Source organism: Anabrus simplex, chromosome 7 (assembly GCF_040414725.1).
Source record: "Anabrus simplex isolate iqAnaSimp1 chromosome 7, ASM4041472v1, whole genome shotgun sequence".
In the NCBI taxonomy this organism is placed as follows: Eukaryota; Metazoa; Arthropoda; class Insecta; order Orthoptera; family Tettigoniidae; genus Anabrus; species Anabrus simplex.
Genome location: NC_090271.1, coordinates 306,422,226 through 306,446,410, shown reverse-complemented (window position 1 = coordinate 306,446,410; position 24,185 = coordinate 306,422,226). Strand labels below are relative to the sequence as shown.

General features: G+C 41.2%; 1 protein-coding gene across 2 annotated transcripts in view; it reads right to left on the bottom strand.

Annotated features, from left to right (window-relative positions):
- The window catches only part of GPHR (golgi pH regulator), a 112,421-nt gene that overhangs the window by 60,399 nt on the left and 27,837 nt on the right, over positions 1 to 24,185 (bottom strand). For both annotated transcript variants that reach the window (XM_067151764.2, XM_067151765.2), the window contains exons 4-5: positions 9,660 to 9,885; positions 9,380 to 9,576 (exon numbers count right to left, since the gene is read on the bottom strand). In XM_067151764.2, the coding sequence (XP_067007865.2) occupies positions 9,380 to 9,576; positions 9,660 to 9,885 (423 nt within the window). The remainder of the gene's footprint in view (positions 1 to 9,379; positions 9,577 to 9,659; positions 9,886 to 24,185) is intronic.

Here is a 24,185-nt window from a genome sequence, read left to right as displayed (position 1 = left end):
TTGGGCATTACCCCTTTTAAGAAGTTTCCTGCTTAAAAAGGTTTTTTTTTTTTTTTTTTTTTTGCAGTCCCTTGAAAAACTTCTTAACAAGAGTTTCACTGTATTTTGTAGTAGATATGAGATTGGTTAACATGCAATAACTCCATCATGTTTCCTATAACGATGAAATCATATTAAAAAACAAAACAAATTTTACTAAAAAATAGAACTATTTTCATGTATCTCTACCTATGACCATATACACAGAGAGATCATGTTGAAAAGCCCCAGTGAGCCTGGAGTAGTGAGGAAGCTTGTTAAATTGGTGTTAGTCTAGTTGAGAAGGACACAAAAATTCTGACATTGTCACAAGATTGAAGCAAGGTGACAGATTACACCTCATTCTCTTCAATCTTGCACTCAAAAAGATCATGTGTGAAACATTCTGCAACAGTTCAACACCATCAATATTCAAGGAGAAAACATCACACATCTCATCTATGATGATGATATAGACCTATTGACAAAATCCAGGGAGGAGCTGATACACATGAGAGAGGCACTGGAGACCATGGTGAATGAGTTCAGTCTGCTAGTCCATGAACCTAAGATAGAGTACGTTTCACTGAGCCACTGGCAAGTAGGAGTGGGAAGAGAGTTACAGATGTTTAGAGCTGGGAACAGATCACATAAGAGAGTTTACGAGTTCAAATACCCGAGAGCCATATTTATAGAGGACACGTAGTGCACGAGGGAGAGATCAATGCATGGACTGAAGCTGGAAACTGGCATCATTACAATCTCACCAAACTTCTTCAATAAAGAAGTCTATTAAGACAGTTTAAGATACAACAGTACGGAAAGTTCATTAAACTGGTTGTACAGTACAAATGTAAGACTTGGAGTGTATGGAAGTTAGATCTCAATGAACTAATTATCTTCAAGAGAAAAGTCTTATGGAGGATCTATGACCCAGTGCAGAACATGGTGAGTGATGAATCTGATATAAACACAAGCTAGAGAACTTCTACAATGATAAGAACATCATGGGCTGATCATGTCACATAGATGAGCAACCACTGATGGCCAGTTATACTGATGGATTTCATCCCCGGGGGAAGGAGACTTCCTCAGGGGCCTATTCCACAAAAGTATGGTCTTGTACATTACAAGTTACTAGTGTGGGTTCTTGTAATGTATGGAGTTGTACATTTCTGTTCCACAAAAGATTGATAGTCTCTTGTATATTACCAGTGAATTGTTACAAGTTTTACAAGTGACGACATATCAATAAACATACTACGTCATAGCATGAATCAGCTGTTTATCTTCGTATTCCATTCGTTGAATTAGGTTATGCTTGCCTCATTTATCGTAATATCGTATTTTACTGTAACTTATGCAGCAAAGATTGAAAGAACTAATATTCCTGTGAATTTTTTAATGCTACGATGTTATTTTTCAGTTTATTTCTTTGATGATAGGAAATTACTCCGTTATCACCCATTCTGTTCTTCCGCGATCCTCGCGTATGTTCTACGAGAGTCTAACATACCTACCTTGGTCTGTCATTAGGAATCAGATGCCGCTAATATCGATATTCGGCCGCCAAACTTAATTGTTACGAAATTGCAAACTCTGCATGAATTGTTAAAATGATGTCAAGAGAAACAAAGTTATTCATTTTGAAGGAAATAGAAGGTAGGAAAGATATTTGTTTCGGTGGATTCAGCGAGAGTCTGAAAAAACAAGACAAAATAAATGGTTGGATGGAAATATTTGACTTGGGAAAAGCTCATGGAGCTTTTGAGGGGAAAAGTTGGACGTATGTAAGAGATATTCTGCTCATTAATGATTCCAGGAATGTCCTTCTTGGAATATGTTTTTTTCAGTATTTTCAGGCCAACAAACAATTTGAGGAAATTTTATATCATTTATTGCAGCTACCACAGACCGAAGATTTTGCCATTCCAAGCCAATGTAATGTTGTTAGTAAATGTTGTTTAGCAGAGGGAGATTTATTTCTGTTCGTAGGATATTTTAAGCTATAGCCAATATATATCAAAAGTTCTTCCACTTGTACTGTGCTTAACCTAAAACGTTCATTTTATTCAAATACAGTGTTAAACTGGAAGTTTATTCTTTCCCTGTACAGACGATAGTTTTCATTTTCATCACCATCACTATCACTACTGCTAGACCACATATTTATCAAAATGTATCCAAAATAAGCGTATTTAAATAGCACTAGTACATTTATATATTATTGTCCTTTCACTGGTAGAGAATTCTTCTCAATTCGCTAGTAAGTTACAAGTACTAGTACTTTTGTGGAACACGCCTATAAAAATTCACTAGTAATTTGTAAGTATGGAGTAGTAAAGTACAACTGTAGAGAATTCTTTTGTGGAACAGAAACTCTGGTATTTGTACAAGTTACTAGAGAATTTACTTGTAATGTACAAGACCATACTTTTGTGGAACAGGCCCCAGCAGGCCATGAATGAGGTTCAATGGGTGAAAATGAGCTTCACAGGGACCTGCTCCAGATTAGGACTGACCTGACTGAGTGGCGACAACAAACCAATGGAGGAGACTGCCTGTACTGGCACATGGTCCTCCGGGCCTGATCTTATAAAAGTAAAGATAACAGCCTCACATCAGTCAGTACTCAGTTTTGGTTACCTAACTACTTCAAGACCATATGTACGCATGCATGCTCAAAGCATGAACTATTTTAGGTTAGTTGTTGAACCTGTCGTTGATGGATTAGACTTTTAACATTAAAATCTTCCTTTACAAGAAATTATTTTAATTGGTCGACCTTTTCAATATATCTAGACTATCCACTTAATTATAAATGGAAATTACAGTCATATTTTATAAGTAGTACATGTTTCAATCCACGATGGATCATCCTCAGTTACATCTTAAAACATGATAATGAATATCTGATCACTGATGATGATAAGATCACAGAAACTTGGAAGATTTATTTTGATGAATTGCTAAAGTGAATTATATACAGCCTATGCAAGAACGGAGTACTGTCTCACATCCATCTGTCTCTGACGAGTCGGACTTAATATGGAATGATGCGGACTATGCCTGGAAATACATCAAAACCGAAAAATCAGCTGGTGCCGATGAAATTAATGGAGAAATGATCAAAGCTATGGGTGTTACTGGAAAACATTGGATCTACAGACTCCTTCACAAGATCTGGAAAGAAAGGGAGATACAAACTGATTAGAAAATAGGCATCATTATACCAATTTTCAAGAAAGGAAATAGAAATAAATGTTTTAAATACAGAGGTATCACTTTAACATCTCAAGTTGGTAAACTTAAGAATTATTGAGGGTAAAATCAGATCCCTCATTGAAGAAACCTCTTTGAAGAACAATATGGATTCACGAAGGGGAGATATTTTAATATTTACCCTTCGTCAATTAATAGAAAAGTCCTATGAACACCCCTGAGACTTGTGATTAGCCTTTCTAAAGATCAAGAAAGCATTTGATGCTGTGAACCGAGAGAAGGTGTGGGAAACACTGAAGAAAATTGGAATACAGGATGACATGATACATAGGACCAAGAATCTATTCAAGAACCGGTAAGTATCTTGTGCATTTCCATCAAAAAAAAACCTAGAAGCACAACAAATCTCTCGACAGGGTCTCTTAAAGAAGCAGATCATACTAAGAGAAAAGGAAATATGCTCGCAGGGTCAAAAATGGAAACTTTAAAAGAAAAATTCAAATTCATTTGTGAAAAACAGAACAGGATTTAAAAATAATGCGTCAAGTATCTGCAATTTTAGAAGGTGAACTGGTAGACAATGAGGTGTTACTGACATATCACTTTTGAAGAATCCTAGACTGAATTTGGTATAACATATAATGATCATTTTCACAACATTGGGCTCTCTTCCAGGACAATTGGTAGAGATATCATAAGGATAATTTGAAGATGGCATTCATTGTGCACTGCAATGCCCAAGAAACTTTCAACAAGTAAGGAGGTGTGATTGGAGCGTACCTGGCATTCATTTGCCTCACAGAACCCCACTGGTTACATGGTATTGGAAAGAAAATATTTTGAACATTTTAGCAAATATTTTTCTATTTTTGTCAAATAAAAAAATATTTTTCCATTTTTTATTACAGAAGATTTTCTATATTAGAGATATTTGAACTACAAGGTTCTTCTTCTTTTGTGTCAGTTTCTTGTTTTTTACCACCTATATAAACCTATTTTTCTTTTCCTTAATTTCCTTCTTCCAACATGAAGACCAAAATTCTTTCGAAAAAGGCCCCTTATGGCGGAGATGAGGATGCTCACACTTGACGATGTTGGAAAACAGAAATAGATTATCAGAAGCTGAGAAGAAATAGAATAAGCAGAACTTAGGTTGACGAGTCCCTTTATGAAGACAGCAGTATGTAAAGAAGTCTTACGTGCTCTTTTCAATGTCTCTCTCATGACATAATTTCAGTTCCTTTCCATTACTTATATTGACCCGTTGGGTTCTTTTTCTCCTTTTGTGATCGTTCTATGTCCCTAGTCTCTTACCACCTGAATCTGAGAAATAATGCAGAAGATACGGCAGGCAAAGGCTGAACGCAGATTGTGCCAAAATCGAGAACTACCCAAAGCAACATGATACCTTCCAGAGGTTACAGGAGAGCCTGGTGAGCTTGTAGATCACGATGGAAACCCCATAACAGACACAGACCAACAGCTACAAGTATGGAAAGATTATATGGAGGAGTTCTTCAAGGACACAAGATTGGGTGATTATGGTATCCACGATGCAAGCAAGAGGTTCTAGGATCACCAAAGTTCAAACTGCAGAAGGCAATTGTGAAAGCAAAGAAGGGTAAAACTTTGGGCCCTGATCAAATTTACACGGAAGTGCTGAAGTTGCTAGCCCCCACTCCTGTGCTGCTTATTTAATGAAGTGTATAATAGCGATCATATTCCATCTGACTAGTTGAAGTCAACCTTTGTCACTCTGCCAATGAAATGGAGTGTGAAAGAGAACAGTGACTATTGTACCATCAGCTTAATGAGTCACATACTGAAGCTTCTCCTTTGTATCTGTCACACCAGGATCTATGGGTGGATACAAGAAGGCATCAGCCCGACTCCCAATTTGGTTTTAGGAATGGGCTTGGAATATGAGAGGCTCTCTTTAGCAGTCAGGTCCTTGTGGAGTGTTGCTGTGATGTTAAACAGCAATGTCTTTCCCTGTTTCATTGACACTGAATAGGAATTTAACAAAGTCCAGCATGAGATGATGACCGAAGTCCTAAAAATCATGGGATAGAGGAGAAGGATGTAGGATTTATAGCCCATCTCTACCAGCAACAGAGCCCCAATGTCAGAGTCGGGGATCGCATGACAGAAGAGGTCAAAATAAAAAGGAGTGTGAGACAAAGGTTGTTTGGAATTGAACCCAGGCTTTTGGCATGCAATACAGTAATTAGAAATTGTACACCATCATCTGTCCTACCCTGCTGGCCAATACTCTGATGGTGAAATTCTTCCCCCCCCCCCCCACCGATGGTACTTGAACCAGCTAATCATGATACCAGACCTTAATGATTTGATACCTTAACGATCATGGTCACTGGGCAGGCTGGTATGAAGAATTGACCACGTTGATCGCTGATAACCAGGAGGACTACAGAGGCTGCTGGATTGTGTTGTAATGGCGCGCAAGAAGTTCAGGTTGAAGCTGAATGTCAACAAGGCCAAATACATGATCATGACCAAGCAGCCGGTGGCAGAAAGACCTCTTCAAAGAGGTGTAAAGGTGACTTACCTTGGATCTTAAGTCAGTGATGACTAGGACAACTCCCTGAAAATTAAGTGCTGCACTGAGAATGTAAGAAGCATTCTTCAAGCTCCAAAGAGTCCTCAACCTGGACCTGAGAGTATGTCTTTTCCATTGCTAAGTCTTTTCGGTCCCTCTTTACGGATCAGAATCATGGACAGTGACAGAAGCTCCTTTAAAAGAAGGACTTGAGGCATTCAAGAATGGGTGCTACTGCCATATGCTCCGGATTGACTGGGTAGATCGCGTAAGTAACAAAGACATTCTGATACATAGGAGAAAAGGGTGGCATATTATCAATACCATCAAACCCAAACACTTGCCTACTTTGGTAATGTCATGCACCACCCTGAGAAGTATGGCCTATTCCATCTCATCCTGTAGAGAAAGATATGTAGAAGACACAGCCCAGGCAGAAGAAGAATTTCATGGCTGGGAAACATACCGTATATCAGTGGTATGTCCTTTCCTCAACAGCTCTTTTCAGAACAGTCATCAACAGGATGATGTAGCAAACATGATTGCCAAGAAAAATTCATCTTATCTTTGTCTTTTCCCTTTTCCTGGGTTTATCCAGCTTTCTTTTTATCCTTTACTTCCCACATCAAGAAAGAAGAATTGTCAAGATAGCCCCTTCATGAGTACTGAAGCCCACCATCCTGATGAAGCTGGGAAGCAGAAACAAGTTTGTCGGGGCCTGAGAAGAAACGGATGAAGAAGAACTAGGACTGATGAGGAGAGAGAGTAATGTTATTGTTTCTACGTCCCACTAATTAATTTTTTTGTTTTTGGAGTCGATGAGGAGAGACAGCAGTGTATGTAGATCAGGAGATTGTCCTTGTCTCTTCTTTCTATCGCTATCACTGTGTTTATCTTATTATATGTTCCTTTCAATGTTTCCGTCTTCCTTTATAGGACTTGATTTGCAATTGTGTGTTCCTTCTGATTGCTTGATTTGGGCTGTGAATGTCCACGTATCTACACCCATAATGACCTGTCACTGTTGTTCCCCTGTCTTTGACTAGATATACTCACTTATGCAACAACCAACAAAAATATCACAAAACCTCTACCTTCTTAAGCTGTCTGAATTATAACTTTTTTCTGTTACCAATGTATGTGTATATGTATTACTAGCAGTTACCCATAGCTTCGCTCACGAGGATTTGGTAAGTTGATCAAAATGAATTGTTCCTCGGTACTGCATTAAGATATTATCTGAAAATCTCTAAAGTGTAAAAACTCATGGAAAAATTGCATTTCATTTACTCCGGAACCCCTTTGTAAACCACATTTGTGGCAATGCCTTTTGGGGCAAAATGACCAGGCTACTGGGAGAGCTAAATCTGGAATATGCGACATGGAACTCTACATGTGAGAAATGGTCCTCTTTTAAGTCGGAAAAAAAAAAAAAAAAAAGGGGGTTTCTTTCTTTCTAACGAGATTCAAATACCGATTTTCACATCTGTAACATCTTAGTTTTTGAGATATAAGTATCCTCTTAAAGAGAATTCAACTCCTTCACTTATTTTTGATCTCCAGCTTAAGGTGATTTTCCAAAAACAAAAATTACCTGTTTCTTCTTTTTAAGGGGATTTAAAATACCAATTTTCACGTCTGTAACATATCATTATGAGATATACTGTAGATATACTCATTTTAAAATCTTCCCCACTCCTTGGCTGAGTGGTCAGTGTTGAGGCCTTCGGTTAACAGGGTTCCGGGTTTGATTTCGGGCTGGGTCGGGGATTTTAATCGAGTGTGATTAATTCATCTGGCTCGGGGACAGGTTGTTTGTGTTTGTCCCAACACTCTCCTCTTCATATTCACTGAACACACCACATCACCAAGCACAACAGGAACATGCAATAGTAATTACATCCCTACACACGGGGTTGCTATCAGGAAGGGCATCAGCCGTAAAACAGGGTCAAATTCACATGTGCGACACAGTTCGCACCTGCAACCGCACAGGTGTGGGAAAATTGGTAGAAGAAGAAGAAAATCATTTTGAAAATTCACCTCCTTTTTTTTATTATTTCACCCTCTTAAGTGGATTTTCCAAAAAAATTGTGTTCATTTATTTTTAAAAGAGATTCCAAGTACCAGTTTTAACGTCAGTAACATCTTCAGTTTCATAAAAAAAATTCAACTCCTTCCTCACTTCTTTTCACCCCTCTCCCCCTCACCCCTTAAGTGAATTTTCTGAAAACAAAAATTTGTGTTCTTTTATTTTGAAAGGACCGGGCAAGTTGACCATGCGCGTAGAGGTGCGCGGCTGTGAGCTTGCATCCGGGAGATCGTGGGTTCGAGCCCCACGATCGGCAGCCCTGAAGATGGTTTTCCGTGGTTTCCCATTTTCACACCAGGCAAATGCTGGGGCTGTACCTTAATTAAGGCCACGGCCACTTCCTTCCAACTCCTAGGCCTTTCCTGTCCCATCGTCGCCATAAGACCTATCTGTGTCGGTGCAAAAAAAAAAAAAAAAGGGGATTCCAAATACCAATTTTCATGTCTGTAACATGTTAGGCTTTGGTGATATAGTCTACTGTAGATAATCTCGCTGATGTAAGAATACTGGAGCTGACATTGCCATGGTTACGGCAGTTCATTTCTTTATCAGTGTGGTGCCAATATCTCCATAACGGTTGGTTTTAGGGCCTTAAAACATGGTTTTGTTCTTTGCATCAAGAGGCTTAAAATGAGCTTTGTCTCGTCCTTGTATGACAAATTCAATTTTATTACAAGTCATTAGTCTCATTTTTTGGTCCGTATTGACAACAGTTATCACATTCAGTTTACAAAGTAGGGCGAAACATGTCCACAACTTTTCAATCTTTTATGATTATTTAACCATAAAGCGTGGTACAGTAGGTGTTGAATAGGGGAATAATAAATGTATACTTTGTAAACTGAACGTGATAAATTCAATTTTGCCTATATTAGCCTATTATTTTTATATGCCCCCCCCCCCCCCCCCCCTCCCTCGAGTTGTTTTGAAAATAAAATACAGCCCATGTTACTCACTGGCAATGTAACTTTCTATAGGTGAAGTAGATTTTAAAATCGGTTCAGTATTTTTTGGGGTCTGTCTGTTACAAACAAATATACAAATTTTTCAAATTTTTCCTCTTTAGAATATTAGTATAGAATAATCACCACCACCATCACCAAGGAATGTGGTTAGGAAGGAAGCCAGGATTGTTACATCATTGTTATATTGGGTCAGCATGTCCATATTGAGATGGTTTGGGCACGTAATGAGGATGGAACCAACAAGGACGGCATATGTTAACTTGGAGACATGTGGCAGGAAAACAGATGGTAAGAAGACCAAGAACCCATTGGATGGACATTGGAGATCGGGGAAGGACAATGGAGGACGTCATTAACAACAGAACGTATCTCAATAAGACAGAATGGAAGAGGCTCACCAAAAGTACCCGGGAAACTAGAACTGTAAAATGATGATGATGTATGAGTGGCTACACTTTACATCTTATTGTAATAATACTGTCATACTCATCTTGCTGTGAATGACTGATATGAAAAGGATACTTTCACCACTTCCTTTGGTGACTGAAGTGACAGTCCTGAGCATACTCCAGATACCTGAACTTCCTAAGCCATCTTTTGAACCATTTCCAATTTGACCTTTCTTGGCAAGCGCAATTCGTTTCTTCTTTGCCACAATCATATCCATAGTCTGCAAGAGACGCTTCTCTATTGACTGCACATCTGAAGGAGTAACTGGCCTTAAAAAAACAAGTAACATCATGAGAAACATTGTACTAAATTCTTCAACTAAGTAAATTTGTTGTTTGCTGACATATCTTACCTCATGAAGTATGCCATGGAAGTATAAGGATAATTCACAGCACCAAAGCCAGACAGGAGGGCCATAACTGTTACACCTATAATGCCAATACGACTGATACCTTGCTCAATGGATAGTATACCTTGCTTTGGACTGAGGATTGGAAAAGGGTCACCAAGTTTCCAGAAGATGTAGATGTATACCAGCCAAATCAAGAGGGTTAATGGGCGGATCAGCTGAAGTTTCACTGAAATAAAATGCGATTTATTCAGTTATACATTTATTAATGTCAAAGCACACTGGAAGGAGGTTAGGAAAGGAAACACGCTATGAATACATCGGGAGGGATAAGAATTTATTCTGTTACTGGATGAAGAGTTCTATATTGCCAACTTGTCTTTAAGACAGTTATGTTTGTATACTGTAGCATAGTTCAAAAATTGACAAGTTTGTACTTTAACATAAAGAAATAAATGTGCTAACTGGATTAAAGCCACTATATATATATTTATTTAATAAAGCTGAGCTTTCTACCAAATTTCATTGGCCTTCATCAGGGCATGTGAAGTCTGCCTCCGACAGTGAGCAAAGAAATTCTAAGTGGAAGTCATGACCTACTATCCACGGCCTCCTCGCTAACTGGACTCAAGGATCGTCGCGCTCTGCTGTGGTGGTTGGGAGGGAAGTTACTGAATCACCGCCCTCTGTCGACAGTTTTTTGAGTGCGTCCCGCTGTGTCATGGTGGTGTTATGCATGTATTCTGCAATACAGGTCTCCATGTATTAGATAACTTGAAGATGTCTTCTCTGTTAATGTTATTTGTAAGGGAAGCCACAGAGATAGAGATGTACCCAAATAACATCAACAGGGAAGATGGCTTCAAGTTACCAAATACATGGAGACCTTTACTGCAGAAATACATGTATAATACCACCATGGCACAGCGGGATGCACTCAAGAAACTGTCGACAGAGAGCGGTGAATAAGTAACTTCTCTCCCAACCACCACAGCAGAACGTGACGATCCTTGAGTCCAGTTAGCGGGGAGGCCGTGGATAGTAGTCATGACTTCCACATTCCTTCGAAGAATTTCTTTGCTCACTGTCGAGGCAAACATCACATGCCCTGATGAAGGCCAATGCAATTTGGCGGAAAGCTAGGCTTTATTAAATAAATATATATAATGGCTTTAATCTAGTTAGCACATTTATTTCTTTATGTTAATACAATGGGCCACAAAAACCTACGTTCATTAAGTTTGTACTTTCTTAACATTTATTTTAAGTTTCTTTTCCTGTATTTGTCCACTATTTTCAATGTGGTTAAGAGGATCACAAAATGAGAATGGGACAAATTTTACTAACAAGGGAAGGGTGACCCTCGGAGTTTGAAAAGATTTGGTATGAACGCTATCATGTTCAACTGAAATCCCGCTGAAATAATTTCTTGCTGACTTTCGTTTTTACACCTTTTACAATATGTTAAAAGTTTGAATAGCTCATCTTGTGATCACAGAATTTCTTGCGTGGAGGATAGTAGCGGAAGGGGGAAGGAGTGAGACTTGCGAACATTCAGCACCATACTTCGTTATACATACATTAAGTGAGGTATTTTTTCTTTGTAGTGAAAAGATATAAGTTTATATTCAGCGAAATGTAATATCATCCATTCGCAAACCATGACGCCTTGAAATCATGTAGCAATGTCCTTTTACCATGTAACTATGTTAACGTGCCATGCCTCGTGACCGGGTGTAACGAAGAGGGGGAATCAATGCACAAAACTAGGTAACAGGGCAGTAATTAATGTCTTAAAGTACCAAACCGGATGGCGTATGTACTCTGCTCTCGTCGTACTACCAGCATGCTTCCAGCACTGTAGCATAGCAGATGTAATTAGGCGTTCGCCTAGTAATTGACAAAATGTGCCAGCGGAGGTTTGAATCCTGCATCATTCAAATATGTTTGCATTGGTATGATGTTTGAATACCTAAACACGGGCCCACGTTTGCCACATTCAAATAGTAGAATGATGCTGTTATTCATCTTGTGCCCTGCGCATACTCCGCTGGTTAGGGCCCAAATGTACTGTAATCTCTGCTGTCATTCAGCACATTTTCCACAGAAGAATATGCTGGCACGCTCCTCATTTATAGGGAAGCAAGACAAAACGCGTGCGAGGCACTATGTCTCTACCTGGAACGGAATCCCAACAGGCGACAACCAGCTGCTATGGCATTCCGCTGTGTTGAAAGACGCCTAAGGACAACAGACATGATTTCCAATCAGCCCCCAGTCCGCGATAGGCCCGTTACATCGGGTGAAAAAGAAGAGGCCATTCTGGAGGCAGCTCGTAATAATCCACACATCAGTACAAGGACGAATGCATGGCAGGTTAACACCAGCCAGCCGTCCATCTGGCAAATACTGCATGAACATAAATTTCGGCCACACCATCTTGAGCTACACCAAGAGCTCCATGGGTGGGATTTCGAAGCTCAAATGGAGTTCTGTCGGTGGCTATCAGGCAGGCTGGACAAAGATGAAGCATTCGTATTGCATGTCTTGTTCTCAGACGAATCACGTTTCCACAATAATGGGAACGTCAATCGCCACAACATGCACTATTGGAGTCTGGACAATTCTCAAATGGGCGCGACAGGCGGCTCATCAAGTACGACAGGAAGTGAATGTTTGGTGTGGAATCTTGGGGGATCGCCTGACTGGATCTTATTTCTTTGAGGGCCATTGGCGGGCCCACGTTACCTGCACTTTCTGCGACAGGAACTCCCACTACTGTTGGAAGATGTGCCCCTGCACGATTGTTTGATGATGTGGTTGCAACAGGATAGAGCTCCACCACATTTGACTTCGCCCATTCGTAACCATCTGAATGAGGAACTCCCAGAAAAATTGATAGGAAGAAGAGGCCTTGCTGCTTGGCCCACCAGATCACCGGATTTAACGCTGCTAGACTTCTTATTGTGGGGACATTTGAAGAACGCCATTTACACTCAAGTGCCAGAAAACCCCGACCAGCTCCGGCAAGTCATCACAGACACCTGCCAGCAATTAAACCTGGAATGCTAAAGCATGCAAGACGATCTATTGGACACCGGGCCCAAATGTGCATAAACCAAAATGGTCATAACATCGAGCATTTGCTGTGATAAAACACTGTCAGGGCAGTCATGTTCCTATTATTTCCAGTCTGTATGTGTCCGGCCTGGTAACTAATCGGCCCTTCTTAGAGCCACAAACACATTCATTCACACACAATTTGCATGAAAGCGGGTATTGAACTTACACTGCCTGTGGTAAGTATTAAACAAATATTTCAAAAATTTGTCATCTTTGCCCCGGACTCAAACCTCCCACCTGACATGCAAGACCGCTCCGCCACGCCTTTACCAACTACACTACAGTTCCATACAGCACACTGGGCAGCTTATAGCAAGTATTAGGTTTACTGCAGTCACAGTATCAATTTAGTGTTTTGCTGGTACGTCAGGTTCATATGATCTAGATGGCACACGCATGTCTTCCAGTGTTTAATACGAGTATAACCTTATGGCATCCTATCATGGTGAGGCAGGAAATATCAAGATATCCGGTTGTGTTGTCTGAACATACCGGCAGGGCAGATGTTTTCAGGACGGAATGAATATTGTGGGTTGCATAAAACTACATTGGAAGGGGCGGCTGAATCATGCTGTATAATGTTTTGGAAAGTTATTTATTACACATATTGAACCATATCGTTCATGGTAAGAGAAATTGATATTTAACACAGCAATAATGTAGCATCAGAGGATGGAAGTCACAAAAGGCGTGAACTCGAGCTGAGTGTTTTAGGTGGGTGCAGCTCGCAGAGACGGGCGTGGCACAGGGAGTGAGCGAGAAAGAATATAGCAGATAAAGGATGGTGATACTCGGATGCTATTTGGGGAACTACATCTACCACCTTGCTAAGAATTAAAGCGGCAAAAATCAAGCTTGACACGTCAGGAAAACAAGCCATGTCTACTCTCCTGGAAGGATGTTAGAGAAATTAAAACTACAGTTATATTCCTCATAATTTACTGAATGACATGATGTGTCTTGAGACGTTAATAAGCAGTGTTTTTCGTAATACAACATTTGTGCGAACACCGCGGGAACCAAACGACTCGCCACATAGCAATCTCAAGTGTGTATTCAGGTGAAGTCCCTGGCGTGGTGTCACCTACTGTTCCTTATAAATAGTGAGAGATGTGTGGAGAGAGACTTCATTCCATTCCAACATTTTCTTCAGTGTGGTAGCGAGTGTGCCAGTCTGGCTGATGATTCTGCCGTGAACTTACCATAGAACAAAGACTTCATCGTAGAAGGTGAACAGGTGAACAGTGTGTAATTTGAGTTACAAGTGTAGTTAGAGCCAGAACTAGAACGTAAAGGTCAGACTTCTAACAAGAATTCGTGTGTGGTTGAGCGCGAGGCATTAACCATGTACATTTCAGCTAGCTATAATACCAATATAATGGTCTGTTATTGGACATTATAAATTTTCCAGCTAACTCATTCTTGGTTGCCTGCGTTTCGCCCTCGTGTGCTAAGTTAGGCTCGTCAGTTGGGACTTAGCACACCACCCAAGACGCAAGGCTAGGGCATACCATGGAGGCCACTGCATAGGCTATTTGAAGCCACCAGCAGTGCCAATGCAAGTGCAAGTGCAAGTGCAAGTGCATTGGCACTGCTGGTGGCTTCAAATAGCCTATGCAGTGGCCTCCATGGTATGCACTAGCCTTGCGTCTTGGGTGGTGTGCTAAGTCCCAACTGACGAGCCTAACTTAGCACACGAGGGCGAAACGCAGGCAACCAAGAATGAGTTAGCTGGAAAATTTATAATGTCCAATAACGGACCATTATATTGGTATTATAAATTTACTCATTCAGGACAAATATTTTAGGTTCTCTATGGGAATCAACATCTACATCATTTGATGGCCAGGCAGGCATCTATTTTTGGAAATGAGACATAGCTCTCATAGTGCATTGGCACTGCTGGTGGCTTCAAATAGCCTATGCAGTGGCCTCCTTGCCAGCCAGCGATTCTCGCCAGCCAGCGCTTCCTAGCAAACCGGAGACGAACCGCCAGCCAGCGAAAATCAACCGGCAGGGCATCCTAGTGGAGCAACAAGTATCACCTCGCCTACAGACCGGTAAGCTGCCTTCTCTTATTCTATCTCCGTCCAGCGAGGGCACCTACACCGTAAGCCGCTGCGGCTCCCCAGTGGAGCTTAAAAACGCAGTCGGACAGGTGGACTAAGCGGCACTCGAGGGGTTTCACCCCAGGACAGTTTGGTTTGGTGTAGGGGCCCCACGGAGGGCAGCCAGGAGTGTCTCCCGTTCTTACTGGGGGCACCCACTGACCTCCAGGAGTGCCAACACCTATTAGCACTAGCAAGTGACAGACAATTAGAACTAGTGATAAGAAGCGCGAAGCGCAAGTAACAGTACTGATAATTCTGCTTAGTGCTAGTGCCCTACAGTGCTCAGTGAATTAATTAACGTCAGTGAACAGTGCTCTGTGACTGAATTACTATCTTAAAAACTGAGTTGGACAAGATGGATTCAAGCACGGCAGTTACTACCACCATGACCACGACCATCTCCCAAGGCGGCATGGACCAGCTTTTCTACAGTCAAGCACATAACTCTGTAATGTGCCCAACCAGTTCATGTACCAGATACCACCAACTACCTATAAACCCAGCTCCTACCCGTGAGTCCTCCCACCCAGTATCCAAGCGACACCTCACCAGCCCCTCAGACAACAGTGAACCCAGAACCAAAATACAAGCGACAGAACTGGAAATCATCAGGAACAACCCCCCCTCCCCCACCCAATACCTTTACCAATCAAGAATCCTCCTCCCCCCTCTCTGGTGCAAGGCGACCCATCTCCAACTCCCGGACCCTCCAAAAGCCCCCCACTGGAACCCACGCCTTTCTTATCAAGGAACCAGCCCCAGAATTTAAAAACCCACAAAAAGTCTTCGCAAAACTTCTTCACTTCAATTTTCAACGTGAAGAAATCGCCGATATTCGCCCAACGAACAACGGGGTCATCCTTAAGCTCATAGGGGAGGATGCCGCACGACGGCTCACGGGCTCAGTGGGTGCAGCCCAATTCGGCTCATCCGAACCCCTGAAACCCCTATCCCCACCCACAATAAAAAACCCACCCACACCACCCCGTCACAGCTTACTTAGCTGCGTAATCCGTGGGGTGGACGCCGACATCCCGGACGATGTGATAGTCCAAGAACTAAATGAGGAAGGTATCCTCGTCCAAAAAGCATTCAGGTTAAAAAACAACACGGGGCCTACCTACATGGTAAGAATCTTGCTCCCAACCTCCCAGGACGTTGACCGCGTACTGACCAATGGAGTATCTATTTTTAGACACCACCATCAGGTGGAACCCTCCCGAGCACCAGCGCCCCAACCCATCCGATGTGAGCGGTGCCTGTCATACAATAAGCACGACACAGCACACTGCAACTCCGTAAAACCAGTGTGCAGCCACTGCTCACAACAGCACTCCACCTCCCGATGCCCCAACACCCAGCTCCCCCCGAAATGTAACACCTGCGGAGAACCCCACCCCACATACTCCCTTAAATGTAAAGCCCGCCCTCAACCACCCGAAAACCGCCCAGAATTAGTAGCCCCATTCCGAACCATAGATCCCCCCACCCCACAAAACCAATCCCTCTTCCCTCCCCCATCCCTCGAGGACATAATTTGTTTTGTAACTCTATCCCTCATGAACATCCACCCATACCACAGACCACTGGTCCTAGCCCAACTCCAGGCAGCAGCCAATCAAACCCTCAACGCCCACTTCCAACCCACCCACTCCGGACTGAATACCCATTTCCACTTCACCCGGCTTGAAACATTAGTATAAGAAGCACCCACAAACCACCCGAGTAAACTCGAATCCCACCTCCCATTCCGAACAAAAATCTTCCCACTATACCAACCCTAGGCTAACACTCCCACCCCACTATCGCTCCCACACCCCCACCCGATGGCGGCAACACACAAGAAAAGTAAGCTGTGACACCCTACCCTCCACAGATTTACCGCCATCCAAACCCCTGTAACCCCTCAAACCACCTAAACCCCCCCAATAAAAGCCCCACGAGCCCTCGTCGGAACCCCCCTCCCCTCTACATAGCAGAAGTATACAATACATGTACTAACAACAAGGCAAGAAGAAATTATTGTAAAATTTAATTTAAAACCAACATTTGTAAATAGCATGGTGAACAACTAGGAAACAATGGCAAAACACTGTAAAATGTAATTAAGCTAAAAACCTGTAAATATCCATGTAAATATCAAAGAATCTAAACTGTAAATAATGTAAAATAAGTAACCGTCTATTGTAAATATCCTAATAGCCCCCCAATAAACTCAAAATAATAAAACCGGGGGCAAGGGATATATTTCCATATATTTCCAAATAATAACTGTAAATCTTTACTAAAACAGCAAGAACGAAAAACATCAGAACAAGACTGACAATGTTAAAAAACAATTTGTAGAACACCAAAATTGTAATATGTAAATATTCTGTACATACTGAAAAAAAAAATCAATAAATACTTAGCCAAGAGGTCGAAACCCACTCCCAACTCCTTCACAGAATCAAACCTATCCCCTCCGCCCACAAACCCAATCAATCCTCCAAACCCGCCAAATCTCCTGGCCAGAGAGAAGGCGTTACCTTCTAGGTGGCCCGCCCCTCCCCTTCGGGGAGGGGAATGAAAACATCCCCCCCTCGGTCCTCCACGGTATGCACTGGCCTTGCGTCTTGGGTGGTGTGCTAAGTCCCAACTGACGAGCCTAACTTAGCACACGAGGGCGAAACGCAGGCAACCAAAAATGAGTTAGCTGGAAAATTTATAATGTCCAATAACGGACCATTATATTGGTATTATAAATTTACTCATTCAGGACAAATATTTTAGGTTCCCTATGGGAATCAACATCTACATCATTTGATGGCCAGGCAGGCAACTATTTTTGGAAATGAGACATAGCTCTCATAGTGCATTGGCACTGCTGGTGGCTTCAAAGAGCCTATGCAATGGCCTCCACGGTATGCACTAGCCTTGCGTCTTGGGTGGTGTGCTAAGTCCCAACTGATGAGCCTAACTTAGCACACGAGGGCGAAACGCAGGCAACCAAGAATGAGTTAGCTGGAAAATTTATAATGTCCAATAACGGACCATTATATTGGTATTATAAATTTACTCATTCAGGACAAATATTTTAGGTTCCCTTTGGGAATCAACATCTACATCATTTCAGCTAGCTAGGCCACAATCTTTGCCTAAACGTAAAAGTCAGATTTATAACATGAGTTCGCGTGCATTTGAGCATTAGGCATTTAATAAGTATATTTGGCTTGATACGCCACAAATTTCTGCCTTAACGTAAATAAGAAGGAGTAGGAGAGTCTGGAGTGCATCGCAGACGACTGACTAGGTGTGTGATTGCAGTTAGCACCGTGGAAACTACGACAAGAGCTGCCAATAGTACGAGACCTTCCAACACTCATTTTCAAGACAGCATCGCGATGAGGCCATTCCAGGAGCTGAGACCACGACTGTCAACTCAGGATGACGATGGCCTAGATTCAACTACCAAGTCCACCATAGAGGTGCCATGAGGTCTACAGCATTAAGATAAGTTGAACAGGTGCTTTGGCATGAGTTAGGGACAGAAATTTTTGAAGATATTTTTCTTTCAATTTAATTAAGTCTTTATTTAAGCCCTTTTGGCAAACTAGTGTTAATATCAGGACTAATGCATGTGCAGCCAGCGCTTTAGCTTTGTTTTCTTCAGTCTGCTAGTTGCTTTACGTCACACCGACACAGTTAGGTCTTATGGCGACGATGGGACAGGGAAGGGCTAGGAGTGAGAAGGAAGCAGCCATGGCCTTAATTAAGGTACAGCCCCAGCATTTGCCTGGTGTGAAAATGGGAAACCATGGAAAACCACTTTCAGGGCTGCCGACAGTGGGGTTCGAACCTACTATCTCTCGAATACCGGAAACTGGTCGCACTTAAGTAACTGCAGCTACTGAGCTAGGTTAGCTTTGTTTTATTATGGGTAACGGGGGAGATAGGTCCAATCTAGGTTTGTTGTCATGTAAATATTTTATTTTATTCCTTTGTGTTTGATAATGTAGTTAGCTGTAAAGTCAGGGTCTTTAAAGCACAAGGATCTGCTGCCTTATAGTGTTGAGTGGGAACTCATTATGATGTACTGGGCAACTTAAAGTCAGGTTTTGCATGTCTATCTGTGTGCATGAATTTCACACGGAGGGGTGAAGCAGAGGAGCATGTGTCATTAACGTCGAAACAGTGAGGGTTATCAATTTTGCCGGCGGGGCTTTCCTACAACTGTGCACTCGATATGAACCAGGGATTCGGGTACAAAGAGATATAACGTATGGATGATACTCCATGGATTTTGATAGAGATATGATATACGGAAGAGTTTCCATTGGATGAAATTGACCTGATATGAGGTCTGGCACGTATGCCTTGATGTGAATCAGAAGGGAATGATACACATGTATATTATAAAGAGGCCCAGAGAACCGAAAGAATGCCCGCTTTGAGGGAAACAAAATGTTTAAAGGTCCCATTTTCTCGAGACAGTTGCCAGCTGTCTGTGAACCAGGCCGAGCTAAGATGTCAGATGACTTTTTTTCTTTTTGAATGGCTGGAAGTGTAGACGACCTTCCCCAACCCCTCACCATGAGTGGTCATTGCCACAGCCTAGCACACAGTGCAGAGGGAGTGATCCATCCCTTACGAAGACAGCAGCATGAGTGAAGTGTTTTGTTTCCTTTGGCTTGTAATTATTCAGGTGCTGCAGAGTTTGTTGTTTTATTGTATGCCATTTTGTATTGTTCTTACTTATCGAGTTGTCATGTTTTTTTGTTCAAATGTGCAGTAGCACGTATGCTGCCTCTAGGGGTCGTGGGTCCAAGTCCCATCCTTGCTAGTGAGATTTGGGCTCACACTTAACTTTTGTGTTATTTTGGGGGCAACCAATGGTCCTGCATTCATGTTTATGTGTAATAACATCCCGTATGTGAGGGCATTGATGTTAGGTTTAATTTACAAATCTGCGATATATTTTTGTTCCTAACATCATAAGTTTCAAACGTTGTGCCAAGACGTTTCGCGAAAAACCTGTTCAAACTTATCGCAAATTCAATTAAATACTAAAGCAATTACCACGCGGACTTCGTAAAATTTAATTGTTTCATTGCCACTTCTTGGCCAAGGACTTGAGTCTGTAATTATGTACTGTACGTATTTGTGTTATCTGTGTGTCTTTTCATTTTTCATTTATGCTTTCTTTCATTAAACTTAGTTTAATTTTAACTTGTTCCTCATTTACTCACACAACAACGTTTCCTGTCCTGTTAGATCCTCAAGATTCTATTTAGTTATACTTAATCTAGACACCGAACCATACACGAGCTCGCCGACAACCTAGCCAGATGAAGAAAGGACAGGAACGATAGGTAAGTTGCCCTTTTCTGTACCCGCCCAACTTGATTTATTTTACCATGTGTCTTTAGGGTACAATATAATACAAAATTATAATATAACTGAACAGAAAATACTTAGTTTCAAAATGAAACACTGATTACAGCACAATTGCCAATTTGTATCTTAAAAAAAAAAAAATGGTACTCACAAAAATATGGCAGAGCAGAGCAATAACGAACAGTACAAAGATTAGACAAGTTGATTCTCGTGTTCTCTGTCTTCCTTTATGGTTCCGAGACCTGGACCCTCAAGGCAAGAGGTAAGTACCGTATCGACGCCTTTCAGATGTGGTGTTTGAGAAGGATTCTCCGTGTACCTTCAACGGAAAGAGGAACTAATGCATCTATTATTCAAGAACTGAATATCCCTGAATATCTCTCTTCTCACAGCATAAGGAGAATCGTCCAATTCTTCGGACTTATTGTAAGAAGGGATAGTGAAAATCTGGAGAAATGTATCATGCAAGGCAAAGTTGTCGGCAGAAGACCATGAGGAAGGACATCGAGCAGGTGGATTGATCAAGTTCTGCATACCACCGGTCTGACTCTTCAGCAGACTTTAAGAGAAGCTGAACATCGTCAAAGTTGGCACAACTTAATCAAGAATATTGTGTGAAGTTAAATGGGGTCACGACGCTCAGCAATGAGTTACACGACTTATGATGATGAAAATAATGATGCCAATATAAATTAGCTTTGTAACTATATTACTAAAACCAGCACAATTTCCATATAGAACACCATTAAAAAACCAACAACAACAACACTGCAAAGCAAAGCAAAGCAAAGCAAAGTCTTCTCTGTACAGGCCACGAAGGCCCTGGGAGGGGTGGAAAGTAAGGGCTTCCACTATCCGTAACCTCAGCACTTGATGGGGTAGAGTGGTTAGGTCTACGCCTGGCCGCCTTTGCCCCCAGGAATTAATCTGGTACTCATTTTTGGTGTAGGCTGAGTGAACCTCAGGGTCATATGCATCTCTGGAAGTGGAAATCTCATTTCTTAAATTTTACGACTTCCTGATGGGGATTCGAACCCACGTCCTTCCAGGCGAACCAAGCACGCCTTTACCGCCTCGGCCAGCACTGCTTAGTAAAAATGTTGACAGCATATTTTTTTTGAGAATTATATGAGGTGCTGCTGAATTTAGGGTAACGTACCTTTCAAAACAGTTCACACACACCACTTGTGATATGGAGTTTTCCTTACAGATTGCGTTTAGACAATCTTGGCAAGAGGTTTTGACTTTCCAGTCTTTCATTCTTGAACAAAAATGACATCACCTTTGCTTTGGAGTGGGTTCTTCCATACCAAGATTTCTTGGACTTGAGTTTTCAATGGAGTTTTCATCAAGTACTCTTTTTATTGTCCCTTTCATGTTTCTTTCACATTCTTTCTTCGCTTCAGCTGGTCATTCCCTAGGTGCTTACCTATAGGTATTATGAACTTTCTTTGTGACATACGATGGTCAATGTTGGCACATGTAAAATGAACATATGTATTTGTGCTTGCTATGTCAATAACTACAAAGAAGATTGCCAGGGGCCATCATCGAGTTCTTCGGTGGCAAGTGTACGCTGCACATTTTTGGTCAAGGGAGTCTACTCCAGTTTTTGTTGGGTTATATAGTTCTTTTACCTCTGGTTTTCCATCATCACCTATGGCTCTATTGTGATGCACAGATGAAATCAACAAAAACCCAGGTGGCAGATTCCCTATCAATTGTTTACCCAGCTTTTTTTCTTTTCTTAAATGTTTTTAAAGAACTTGGATTATGAAAGGCTGCCTTTTGAATTACTGGACAGTATCACAGTTCAAATGGAAGAAAGGTTTAAAGATTTTGAAGAAATTAATTTTATTGAACATTTGGTGAAGAAAAGTGCAGAGTACAGCCAGTCAAAGGGCTCTCAAAAAATTAGTTTTCTAAGCTTAATTACAAAGTCTATAATTAAAAAAATTTATGAAAACTGAAGCCAGTCAGTTTGGCCTTTCTATCTGGTCGATTTCCTTCATTCTTTTTTTAACTGAAAGGTATTCATGAACAGATTTGTCATCAGGTACTATAAATCACTTAACTTTCACATTCCTCAAATTATTTGATTTTTTCAATTTTTTGTCTCTTTGAAGCAATCATATCTTTGGTTCTAATTGAGGTACAGAGTTCGTTTTGGCCTAAGAACACTCAGTGGATCAAGTTCTTTCATTTTAGCTCTTAACTATTCAAATTGATTGATTCTGAGGAAAGTTATGAGTTCGCATTCAATTTGACGTCTCATTTCTTCAACATTTTTTCTCATTGAAGCAATCATATCTTTTGTTCTAATTGAGTACGCAGTTCGTTTTGGTCTAAAAACACTCAGTGGATCAAGCACTTTCCTTTGAGGTAATAACAACTTAAATTGGTAGATTCTGAGAAAAGTTATGAGTACATTTGTCTCCATGACGAAGCTCTCTGAAGGACTTTTTAACAGTTCGGCGCGTAGTGTTGTTCCAAGGAACTTGTAATTCAATTTCTTTGTGCGATGTATTTTCAAGTGTTTTGTTGACATAATATTACATTCTATTACCACAGCAGATCATGTGCTTTATTTCATTAACTCGAAACTTTGCAAATACATCCCTGAGGATAGTAACGAACAACACCATACTTTGTACATTGCGGGTGGAGCCAGTGGGAAACTGCTAGTTTTGTTTTATCTTCATGATAAAGTTAAAGGAGAGGTTATGTTTATTTATAGTGGTGAGGACAAGTGGCTGAGGACCTCTATAAGTTTCTGATAAGTAAAATAAGTCCTAAGAAATCTTTCTGCAGGAAAAAAGACTGAAGGACCGAAATTCTGCACACAAAAAGTTAAAGTTATTCTTTACAATGTTAATATTCATTTGCATGTTTCATGTTAAGTTATTTCAAATTACTGCACTGTGATTTACAATGCAGAAATCCGTACAGGGTTCTCTCCTCTGCATTTTTTGGGGTGCAATGGTGATCAAACTGTTTTCTTGTAAAATCTACATACCGGTACCTCCATGAACAAAAAAAGTCTGCATCCTCATCATGCTTCATCCTGGATGAATGTATATTTTTAATATGCATGAAATCACAGATATTAGTACAGGTTAAAACAGTTTAGTAGTAGTTTACAGTGCAGTTTGAAGTAGCAAGTTTGAAGTTTTCCTTTCCTTGAAAATAATTTAACATTAAAAGATCCACCTTTACTAACAAAAGTTTTTATTCTTAAAGCAAAGTCATAGGTACATGTTTCGTCCCTTTTGGGGACATCCTCAGCCTGGCGAAGAACAAAAGTTAAATAGTAAAATCAGCGTTAAAAAAAAAAAGAGTGTTAAACACATGTCTACAGCAAATCAAATTTACATGGTCTTAGTGTGCCACTTGACAACAAAGTGGTGAAGTGAAATCCATCTGAAACACCTCATCGTTATTCAAGTATAAAATAATCTTACGTTTGCAGACACATGGGTTAAAAGAGAAAAATCATGACTAGTAGTTCAGACTTGGTTCTATGCACCCCCCCATGGTGCAACAGCCAGCAACAGCCCCGAAGGACCATGGCCTACCAAGCGACCATTGCTCAGCCCGAAGGCCTATAGATTACAACGTATCATGTGGTCAACATGACGGATCCTCTCGGCCGTTATTCTTGGCTTTCTAGACCGGCGCCACTATCTCACCGTCAAGTAGTTCCTCAATTTTAATCATGTAGGCTGAGTGGACCTCGAACCAGCCCTCACGTGCAGGAAAAAATCCCTGACCTGGCCGGGAATCGAACCCAGGGCCTCTGGGTAAGAGGCAGGCACGCTACCCCTACACCACAGGGTCGGCTGGTTCTATGCCGCTATTCATAAAATGTGTTCCATTAATGGGTTAATGGATTATAAACATCTCATCATTGAACAAGTAC